Source organism: Hemibagrus wyckioides, linkage group LG07, assembly GCF_019097595.1.
Source record: "Hemibagrus wyckioides isolate EC202008001 linkage group LG07, SWU_Hwy_1.0, whole genome shotgun sequence".
Taxonomy (NCBI): domain Eukaryota; kingdom Metazoa; phylum Chordata; class Actinopteri; order Siluriformes; family Bagridae; genus Hemibagrus; species Hemibagrus wyckioides.
Window position 1 is genome coordinate 1,691,612 of NC_080716.1, and position 11,253 is coordinate 1,702,864.

Below are 11,253 nucleotides of genomic sequence, written 5' to 3' on the forward strand. Positions count from 1 at the left end.
ATCTCTAGTGTTTATTAGCACTGGTATCTCTTTTGTCCGACGTCTGAATTTTGTCCCCGGTTTCCTCGTCTGTCGCAGATGATCCGGAGCGCTCCGTACAGGACCAGCTCCCCCTCATCATCGGCTCGGCTTTGGCCGGCTTTGTGGTCATCGTGGCCACTGTGGTCATCGCTGTTCTCTGCCTCAGGTGAGAGAGAAACAGATCAAATCCCCTGATCCTGGCGCTTTTCCTTAAAAAACCGCTAACTAGTGAAATATATGCCGACTGCATCTCCGACACTCACGCGATAAGCAGTATATTTATAAGCGTCCGGATTTTTGCTTTTCTTTTAAAAGCATCTGCAGAAATAAAAAGATGTCCATTTTGCAGAAGTGCTGTCGATCGTCAGCTGGGGCCGTAGCAGAAAAGGGTAAAAGAATGCCGATTTCAGAGTTTACACTTTGCAGAGAGCGCAATCTCCTCCCAAATCGTCTTCTCGTATTTTTTTTTTCCTTTTTCGCTCTGTCCTAATGCGTATGCGTCGCCGTGGCCTCTTATGAGATGTCATTCTTCTCCGCCGCCCATTTCCATTGGAAATGAGATGCTAATTAGAGTCGCCTTGTATTGTTACGCGACACCTAACAATACTGTAGGACTGTGGGAGGTGTGTGTGTGTGTGTGTGAGGAGGGAGGAGATGTCACATTCCGTCAGGACCATCCTTTCATTCATTCGCCTTCCTAATGCAAAGTTTAGCAAAACAAAAGAAGCCTAATGAGACGACTCGAGCTTTCCAGACTTCCTCGTAGCGAGCCAACAAGCTCACAGCGAATCTGCATAAACATCACGGCGAGCCCGACCCCCCCACACCACCACCACCGCCACCCCACCCCCACCCCCCACCCCCAGACGCAGGCGTTCGGGGCAGAAGTTTGTAGTACGCAACCTGCGTTCAGCTCACTTCAACCATGTAATGGCGCAATTATGTCTGCGGTGGAAAATGAGGCAATCTTCGAGCCGCTACGCTCATTGTTCCGGTGATTCAGAACTCCCGTGCAGCGGTGTGAAATCAATGCCGAACAGTTCCACACAGTGCGCACGACGTGGCGCGCTCATTAGGAGCGAATGTTGTACGTGATCACACTGTGAACGCCTTTGGTCTTGTTTCAGGAGGCAGCGCACGGGCTCAGAGCTGGAGTACACGGAGAAACTGCAGCAGTACGGTGAGTAACGCCGGATTTCTGATAAACACTCACTGGAAGCAGTTGTTCCCACACCGTCCTCTAATTCACAATCATTCACAGACACAGATAAACGAGAACACACAACGTGTTAACGTAGATTTATCGATTTCGTTTTTTATTTTTTTCGTCCCACAGTGTCCCCAGGTGTGAAAGTCTACATCGATCCGTTCACTTACGAGGATCCCAACGAGGCGGTGCACGAGTTCGCCCGTGAGATTGACATCTCCTGCGTGAAAATCGAGGAAGTCATCGGAGCAGGTAAACAAGCCATTTCACGCCGGAGAGAGCGGTCAGTTCACACACCACCTCCTCCGCGGATCAGGTGTCAGAAACGCGCCGGCGTCTAATCCGAGCACGACACCGATAGCTGCTGGGGTTTTTGTTCACGCAATCGATGAGACATGAAGTGTCAAACGTCAGCCACGGAGCATAACACGTGACAAGCGTTATTAAAAACTGCATGGTGAAACTTTCTCAGCTCTCCGTAAAGGAAAATCCCTCCACCTGCAGTGTTTTTGTTTTCTTTGGAAATTACACTAAATAGGTCACTTGCTCGCTAAGGCAATTATCCAATCATGTAAATGCAGGTCACTTCCTGTTCTTGGCTGACAGGAAGAGATCCTTCTTCAGTTGTGTCCCTTATATGCTGACATTTTGAGATGCTCATCACAGTTGTTTATTCGAGTTACCAGAGTCTTCACGTTTTTCCCAGATTCTGATGTTCGATGTAGATATTAACTAAAGCTTTTGATCTGTAACGTTTGGCTGATTGAATTCAGAATTAAAAGTGATGATGAACGAAAGAATACTCATGACCAATCCTTTATAATAACTGTTCCTCCACTACTCCTCCCTCTCTCCTTTCCTCCAGGGGAGTTTGGTGAGGTCTGTCGCGGGAGGTTAAAGCAGCCTGGGAGGAAGGAAGCGGCCGTGGCTATCAAGACTCTGAAAGCGGGCTACACGGAGCGTCAGAGGCGTGACTTCCTGGCCGAGGCGAGCATCATGGGCCAATTCGACCATCCCAATGTCATCCACCTGGAGGGAGTGTTGACCAGGAGCTGCCCGGTGCTGATAGTCACCGAGTTCATGGAGAACGGAGCTTTGGACTCCTTCCTCAGGGTGAGTTCAGATGTATGAATGCAGGAACCTTTCCAGGATTCGAGATTTCTACAACTACTTTCCTGAACTTTGTTGCCTATAAAGAAAAGAACTTCTGGCGAGCGGTCAGGCAGGGATGTGATGTTTGCGTGTTGACAGGAGAACTTGGTAAGCCTCAAGCAGGAGGGATTAACCTTAATTCACCTTACAACTCGGTTCCACCTCAGGGTTCTCTTGTGACAGCAAGAACCCCGGATCACCTCTGCACTAAGCTTCATTGGATAAACGATCTTCTAGAAAAGACGTCCCTCACTGACCATCTAGCTCATCAGTCAACCTTGGGCTTAAGGGACTGACTGTCTCTCAAGTCATCTCCTTACAACACTGAGTGTACCATCCTTACCTCAGGACACACACACACACACTGCTTCATCTGCCCACCGATGCAAACTTCATGAATCATCAGCAACATGGCAGAAAAACAAGCTCGTGACTGAACAGGAGCACGTGTGAGTTAATGATCTGATCTAACGGTAACTCTTTGAGGCTCAGCATGACTCCTGGGGTCTCTCGACTGAGAACCGTGTCGCAGAGGTTCCTCTTTTGCTCGCCTTATCAGCTGCCATTTCCCAAGATCAAAACCTTTCATAAGCGACAGCTACATTATGCATGCGAGGATTAGCAGAATGAAGGAGTTCTAGCTTGGAGCCCACTAACCGTGTCACCTGGTTATCTGGAAGTGGATTACACAATGCCGCGAGGGCAGTCGAGCAGAACGGCAGTGTAGATTAATCTGATTAGCCCAGGAGTGGTGCGGTGTCATGCATGTGTAAACAATGTTGAGACGGGAATGGAGTTCAGTGACGTCATACTCCAACGAGAGAAAATGTCATCATTTGAGACTCGTTAACACACTAGTGCTTGTCGAGACGCTGATCTTTCTTGTTTCTATAACACCCTCAGTAGTAACTGTTTTATATTTTTCACGTCATGTATTGTATTATTTCATGTGATGACGTCGTTCTCGTTCCAGCTGAACGATGGCGGGTTCACGGTGACGCAGCTGGTCGGCATGCTGCGAGGCATCGCGGCCGGAATGAAGTACCTCTCCGACATGAACTACGTCCACCGCGACTTGGCAGCACGCAACGTCCTCGTTAACAGCAACCTGGTGTGCAAAGTTTCCGACTTCGGCCTCTCGCGCTTCCTGGACGAGAACTCATCTGACCCGACCTACACCAGCTCCCTGGTGAGTGTGTGTGCTTATCTGGAGCAGGGATAAAAAAGTTCAGTTATAATTAAAGATTTATTGCAGAAGGCAGCAAAATGCATGTCTAGCCATGTGTTTACTGTATAACTATGTAACTATACTATATAAAATGTTTTCGACCTGTTTACTGTGCTGCTATGATGTTTATCAGACGTTGTAAAAGGTATTTGTGCTTCATCTTTCGTCCAAAAATCTGATCAGCAACCTGATGTGATAAAGAACCTTAACTGACACATAGGCCACGCCTCCTTTGTTAGGTCTAACAGGCACATAGGCCATGCCTGCTTTATTTGGTCTAACAGGCATATAGGCCACACCTCATTCATTGGGTGAATCATGCCTTCTTCATTAGGACTAACAGGTAGAGAGGCCACACCCCTGCATTGAGATTGACAAGTAGAGAGGCCACACCCCTTTATTGAGACTGACAGGTAGAGAAGCCACACCCCTTTATTGAGATTGACAAGTAGAGAGGCCACACCCCTTTGTTGTGACTGACAGGTAGAGAAGCCATACCCCTTTATTGAGATTGACAAGTAGAGGCCACACCCTTTTATTAAGATTGACAAGCAGAGAGGCCACACCCTTTTATTGAGATTGACAAGTAGAGAGGTCACACCACTTTTACTGAGACTGTGAGGTAGAGAAGGCTCACCTCATTATTGAGAATGACAAGCAGACAGGCCACACCCCTTTATTGAGACTGCTAGGTAGAGAAGCCACACCCCTTTATAACGATTGATAGGTATAAAGGCCACACCCTGTAATTGAGACTGATAGGCCTCCTGCATTAAGACTGACAGACACAGGCCACGCCTCCTTCATAGGTGACAGACCATAACACACAGGCTTGGTGAAGTATTTCAGAGCTAGCATGGCATCGTCATATGATTAGTACGTGTACTGATTAGCATCTTTGTCCTTGCTGCTCGTGCCATAGTCAGATTTCTGCCAAATCAGCGAGCGCACTGCGAGGAGGGAAGCCCGTGAGAAAGTGTTCAGGCTCTACTCTAATTAGGCATCTGGTGGGTTTGAAGCTGGCGTCAAACAGCTCATGTGGCGCGTGGGCGCTTTTCTCTCTCCACACACAGGGTGGTAAAATCCCGATCCGCTGGACGGCCCCCGAGGCCATCGCCTTCCGCAAGTTCACCACAGCCAGCGACGTGTGGAGCTACGGCATCGTCATGTGGGAGGTGATGTCGTTCGGAGAGCGGCCCTACTGGGACATGAGCAACCAGGATGTGAGCGAGAAAAACTGCAGCACACACACACACACACACTCTCCAGCACTCTTATCACTCTTACAGATGGAGTGTGTATGTAGACGTGAGCGTCGCTCTGCAGGCACTGCCAAGGCGAGGATTAAACCTGTATGCGCTGTCTCTTTATCACATCGCCCAAAAGCGCTAACGTGGCTAACCAGTGGAGCAGAATCTCCCGGGAAGCCGTCAGCACCGTCTCATTTACATAACACTAACTGCTCTCGACTAGCCATCGCTCATTATTAGCGACGTTGGCATCTTCGCCTCAGCTGCTTTAACCCTTCAGAAGGATTTGAAACAATATGACAAAAGCTTTCTCTTACCTTCACCTGCTACGGGATCTGTAGCCAGGGGGCCCTTAAAATGGAACATTTTCACAAGAGCCGGTGATCTGAATCGTTCAGAGAGAGTCTTACTTGCATTTCAAGCCCGGATTTGTATAATTCCATTCAGTAAAATGTAAAATATTTATCAGTCTATCAAACTGAAACATTTGAATTATTTTTGATGTGAAGAATCGATTCCAAAGCTTCGGAGTCGACTATTTGAGTGTTCACAACCTGGAATCAGTGAATCAGTGAATCGACTCTTTCTGGGATGTGAACCAAAAGCAATATGATGACTTATTGACTTATATATTAAACCATATAAAGAAAATATTGTTTATATTTTTTGAAGCCAGATGATTCAGACAGCTTGAAGTGTTGCAGGGTTAAAGTGACTTATTGAGAAAGTACGACACGTGAAGTCTAGCATGACCTTGTTCTTGTCCACGTCTGCTTGTCATAGGTGATGAACGCAGTGGAGCAGGACTACAGGCTTCCTCCACCTATGGACTGCCCGGCTGTTCTACATCAACTGATGCTCGAGTGCTGGCTGAAGGAGCGTAACGCGCGGCCACGCTTCGCCCACATCGTTAGCACGCTGGACAAGCTGCTGCGCAACGCCGCCAGCCTCAAAACACTCACCTCCGCACACTCAGGGTAAGTGTGTGTGTGTGTGAATTATTTCTGGTTTAGTCATAACACTTACACTTAGAGCTTTATGTAACATCGTTCTGTATTTAATTTCTCGCTGAAGGTCAAAAGTCTTAAGGGTGTGTTTACTAACTAGCGCCGACCGTCTGTCTGACTGACTGACTGACGTCAGATTGGATTTTTTTTTTCTTTATTAAGCACGCATTTATCCGAGCGTCCCTTGAGAAAAGCGTAATGAAGCACCTATTGTAATATATCACTGCAGTAATTAAAAAATAATTAGCGACTTGTCATTCCGCCGGCTTTTTTCTGCCAGTTCGAAAAGAGCACGTATTCATTTATGAATTAATCCGCCGTGTGTCGAGTCGCATTGTTGCGAATTCGTTTGAAGAATTTCAGGAAGTCGTACAGTACGCGTGTGAGAAGAACTACAGTAGGTTGGAGACAGACCAGACTCCTGTGTGCATTCAGTTCAATGGAAAGTTTCTGAGACGACCAAATCCACCAAAAACACAGGGTTTTACGCTAACTAAGCTAAATAGTAGCTCTTCGGTTCCAAACAGTGCAGAGAACACCTTGTCATCTGTGTGTGTGTGTGTGTGTGTGTGTGAGACACAAGCCAGACTCTGCCCCATGACTCACTCTGCCAATCATCATTTACCCCCTGAGCGCCTCTTGCAACAAGCAGCTGTCACACCACTGATCCTCCCCCGATCCTGCGAAAGTTGATGAACACGCTTCTGAAGGAATTGACCATCATCTTTTACACTGACGACTAGGAAGTGACGTCATCAAAATGTGCCAGATTAAAAAAAAAGTTTATGTCCCTAGCCTTAGTCTTATTATATGCTTAAAAATGTATTTTTTAAATTTATAATTATAATGTATAAAATAATATTTTCAAATATGAATTAATATTACTTTTTTTGTTTTAATGGATTTAATTGGTGTTTAAAAAATAGCCACATAATTCTATTTTTTTGTAAGCCAATTAAAAATATAACGTCGTAAAAAATAATTTAAAAAAAATATATCAAGAATTGAATATTCATTTAATCATATTTTATTTATTTACAGTTTTAATGATTTAAATTCAAAATACAAATAAAAATATTTTTAAAAATATAATTTTATCTAAAGCTGCATTATTAAATAAGCACATGATTCTATTTTTTTTGTAAGCCAATTAAAAATATAACACATCGTGAAAAAATATATTTAAATAATTGAATATTCATTTATTTGTATTTTATTTATTTACATTTAAATTTAAAATACGAATAAATACAAATATTTAACAAATATTATTATTTTTTTTTTTAAAGATGCATTATTTGGGATTTTTTTTATCATCTTTTAAAACAAAGTCTGACAAAAGCAGGAGGATGAGCAAGTCGCTATTTTTCGCATTTCTTTTTCACGCACTGTTCCTTAAAGCAGCGGTGGCAAAGACCTCCGCCATGGCAGATGTAGCGAGCCTAATAAAGGAGATGGAGGAGAAAGTAAGAGAGAGCTGCAGCTTTAATTGGCCCGCTAATGAGCTTTTTAATGCGGCGAGCGAGCTGAGCCGAGCGTAACGCTGAGAGCGCGGAGTGTGTAGGAGTGTGTGAGTGTGTGTGTGGGCGCAAAGGGCGACACTCTCGCGTGGAGCCGCATGCCGATGATCCATTTATGATCGCATCTGTATGCGAGAGCGGCGGCCCGTCTCTGCTGTTGACACGCCGTGATCCAATTTCTAGAGTCCACAGCTGTGTGTGTGTGTGTGTGTGCGTGTGTGTGTTGTAAATTGATTGAAATAGCTTTCGCTCCTCTTGTCATTTCTTCAGGTTAGCTGTTTTTTATGGCTCCAAAATGGCAAAGCCATTGGACAGTGACTTATGCTAAATTGATCTTCTCCCTCTCCGGCAGTTTTATTGGCTTGACCATAGCGGTGCCCAAGCTTTTTAATCTCTAGAGGCTCCACGTCATGCAGGTATCTCCACCAGGATATCAAACCAAGGCGTTAAAAGTTAAACAGCTGATCAAGCGACTTTTTTTAAAGACAATAATTAGAGCTGGGATTGTTATGAAAAAGAAATTTCCTCAAACTGAGCAGATTTCCTGATACACTGACAGCTGATACAGTGATGTACTGATTGCATCATACTGACTGTGGATACTTTTCCACCCACATCGATATTATAATCCTGCCACTTCCTCAGTCTCACTCTTATTCCTGTTAATAGAAAGCCACAGTGACTGAGCTGATAGGATTTAGGTGCTGCAGCTTAGTATTGACTCTCAACCTGAAGGAACAGAGCACCTGGAGAAAAATAATCAGTGATAAGATGGTGGAACCACTGAATTCCCAAAAATGCTGAATAGTTTAACCTTCTGACCAATCTTACTTGTTTTTCCATGATGTTTCACCACGTTTTTCTCCTTTTCTTCTTCTTCTCCTCCTCAGGGATCTGTACCGTATCGGCGGGACCCTGCCTGGCCACCAGAGGAAGAGTTTAGGCGGCGTCCAGGACATGAGACAAATGAGCCAAACTCTCCCTATCCGAGTCTGAGGCGAGTCCGAACGGAAAAACCGGACCTCACCTTTGAGGAACATTTCATCATCGAGATCTCGGAGAACGTACAGGATTTCGGGAAATACATCACATCCATCAAAAACTCTTTGGAGAACCTTTGGGCTTCCCTAAACGGAACATACTCCCGGGTTGGAGCGAAGCAGCGTGTGTGTGTAAATGACTCGGATTGTATTCTTTGGGTTTTTTTGTTTTTGGATTCTCTTTTTTTTTTTTTTGCACTGGACGATTATTATTACGCAGCTCAAATCAGTGTTTTTTTTTACTACTCAGGTTCAGTTTGCATGCCTGCATGTTTCTCTAACGGCAAACCTTCCAATGAAGGAAATCCGAAAAAAAAAAAAAACACTTAAATGTAACGTTGGCTGGCGATAAATAAGAACCAGTAGAGGGGTAAGCATCTGGTTCGCATGCTACCGGATTGCCTTTAGCTTTCCTGCATTATTAACGGTAGCGTTCTGGGTGTTCTCTTAATGAAATCCTTCCGTTTGTGCGTTTCCGGAGGCGATACAGAGCGAAGAATTATAAGCTAAATGAATAAAATTTGACATGAATTAAAGACGTGAATTAATATGCGAGCCCCAAATAGAAATGAAAGGGTTTTGCTGTCGGCCTGAGGACATTTCCGATTCCTTTTTTTTTTTTTTTTTTTCCCCTCTCTGAGACTTCTCTTCTGATCTTCATATTGAAGAAAAGAAAAGCGCAGAAGAGAAGAAAAAAAATGTTTGGGGTTTTTTTTCCGAAAAGGGGGAAAAAAATCACCTGAGGAGAGTCGAGAACTTCAAGAAGCCTTTGAACCCGAAGCGAAGTCGACTCCTGAAGCGTTTTTGTTTTACCTCTGTTGTATTTCGTCTTCCACGTTCCAGTATTAAGACAAAATCTCCTCACGGACTGTGATCTTAGAATTACTGTTAACTGTGACTGAGGAGGATGTTATGGAGTGTGTGAGTGTGTGTGTGTGTAAGGGTGTGTGTGTGTGTATACTGTATGTGTCCAAATGAGATTCATATGCATGCTAGATTTCAGAGCTCTGTGATTGATCCTATTTCGTGAAGAGAGACAACACGTGGACTCATGAAAGCCGGTCTTTAACGGCTGTTCCTATTTACCAGTAATTCACTCTGTCACAAAATATGCATAATTCTGTAAATAAATACGGCTCATACGAGACTAATTAGACCTGATCGAATTAATTTGCCATGGCCGGTGTGCGTTAAATTCAGACCTGCTGTTCTGTACTTGGAAACAAAATGGACTATTGACGCGTGAAGCCACGTCACGACTTGGACGTCTGGACCATTTAAACCTAGGATCACGGCATCATCGATCGAACAAAAAAAACATACCCATTAAAAATGACTAAACAGGAGGATGCTTCTCAATTCTGATTGGTCAGAAGATCGTCATGGTTACTGTTTTTATAAGAAGTGTCCACAACACGTCCATGCCTTGTAAACTTTTCTTTCTTTTATTCTTTTTTTTAAAGGTAAGAGAATGACCGTTTCCCTTTTCCTCGAAGTAACAAGACGCTTAAAGCGTAATAAACCTCCTCAGGAATCCTTAGCCTAAAAAGCGCTGAGACCGGAGACTCCTTACATAAATTTCTTTCCGTCCGTTTCTCTAGAAAATGCTCGTTAATACAATTTCAGCTGTGATAGGAAACGAATTAACACCTTGTGACTAATTAGAACTGAAATCAGTGTGAATATTATTTATATATTAGACCTTGCATAGGTCATCAAAGCGGTGTGTAAGCGTGGACTGTGGAAGCGGTTTTTTTGTCAGTGTGATCAGAGGCGCTCTGACTCGTCTGGCTGATTTCCCCAGTCGTATGTCCCTAAGCGAGCAGACCCTCGTTCCCTGTGCTTGCACAAAGGCGCGTTTGATCTCGCCAATTACGGCGAACGCGGCGAGAACAGCTTGGCAGCAGAGTCGGGTGTGCGTCGGATTCTTTTAACTGGCATAGCAATTTGCCCAGAGGTTGCTGGGCCTGCAGTCGCCGCCGTTCTCGCTGCCTCATCAGTAGAGAGAGAGAGGAAGAAAGAGGGAGAGGCGAGGAACAAATGTGAGGGAGGAAGTAGAGAGAGAAAGCCTGGTCCAAATGTGCTGTAATAATCACAATGCGAGACTCCTCATTAAAGACTGCAGGGCACTGTCAGAGAGAGATTGTGTGTGTATCTGTATGTGTATGTGTATGTGTGTGTTAGTGTGTGTGTGTGTGAGACAACAGAAAGACAGGTACAGCTGAACATTCGTCGAACGCATTACAGCCAGGATTCATCTGCTAGCTGTGCAAGTCCTCGCTGTCAATATGTGCTTCTCAACTGTCTGCTGGAAAACTTGTGATTCCAATTAGACACTGCAGTCTTACACACACACACACACACACACACACACACACATACACATATACACACCACTGCAGATATGCTGCAACACTGAGTTGCCTTTAGAGAGAGAGAGAAGGGGAAAGTAAGTATAGGAACTGGGTGATTCATTAAATGAACATTCACACAGCTCTGTTCCAGCGCATCCTACGCCTCCAGATAACAGCCTCGACCCGCACCTCTGTCTAGGAATGTTGAAAGTAAGCTCGGTCTCGCTGATCTCCACCTACTCAACGCAGGCATCGTCCTCACGTCTCTCTCGTCATGCTTCTGCTCCCCTTCCTATCGTTCCTAATGCATCACACAAGGGCTCAGAAAGTCTCGAAGGACCGACGTGAGCTCGCGCTTTGCATGTTGCTTAGAGGTGATTAGAAGATACCGGCAGCATTATCAGAAAAAAAAAAAAAAAAGCTAAAGGTTGAAAATCTGCTGCCCACTTAAGAGGGGACTGTAGAGAGTGGGCG

General features: G+C 44.7%; 1 protein-coding gene across 1 annotated transcript in view; it reads left to right on the forward strand.

Annotated features, from left to right (window-relative positions):
• The window catches only part of ephb3a (eph receptor B3a), a 33,937-nt gene extending 22,684 nt beyond the window's left edge, over positions 1–11,253 (forward strand). The window contains exons 9-16 of the mRNA XM_058395669.1: positions 79–187; positions 1,149–1,201; positions 1,358–1,480; positions 2,094–2,341; positions 3,354–3,569; positions 4,682–4,831; positions 5,642–5,835; positions 8,276–11,253. Coding sequence (XP_058251652.1) covers positions 79–187; positions 1,149–1,201; positions 1,358–1,480; positions 2,094–2,341; positions 3,354–3,569; positions 4,682–4,831; positions 5,642–5,835; positions 8,276–8,381 — 1,199 coding nt within the window. The 3' untranslated portion in view covers positions 8,382–11,253. The remainder of the gene's footprint in view (positions 1–78; positions 188–1,148; positions 1,202–1,357; positions 1,481–2,093; positions 2,342–3,353; positions 3,570–4,681; positions 4,832–5,641; positions 5,836–8,275) is intronic.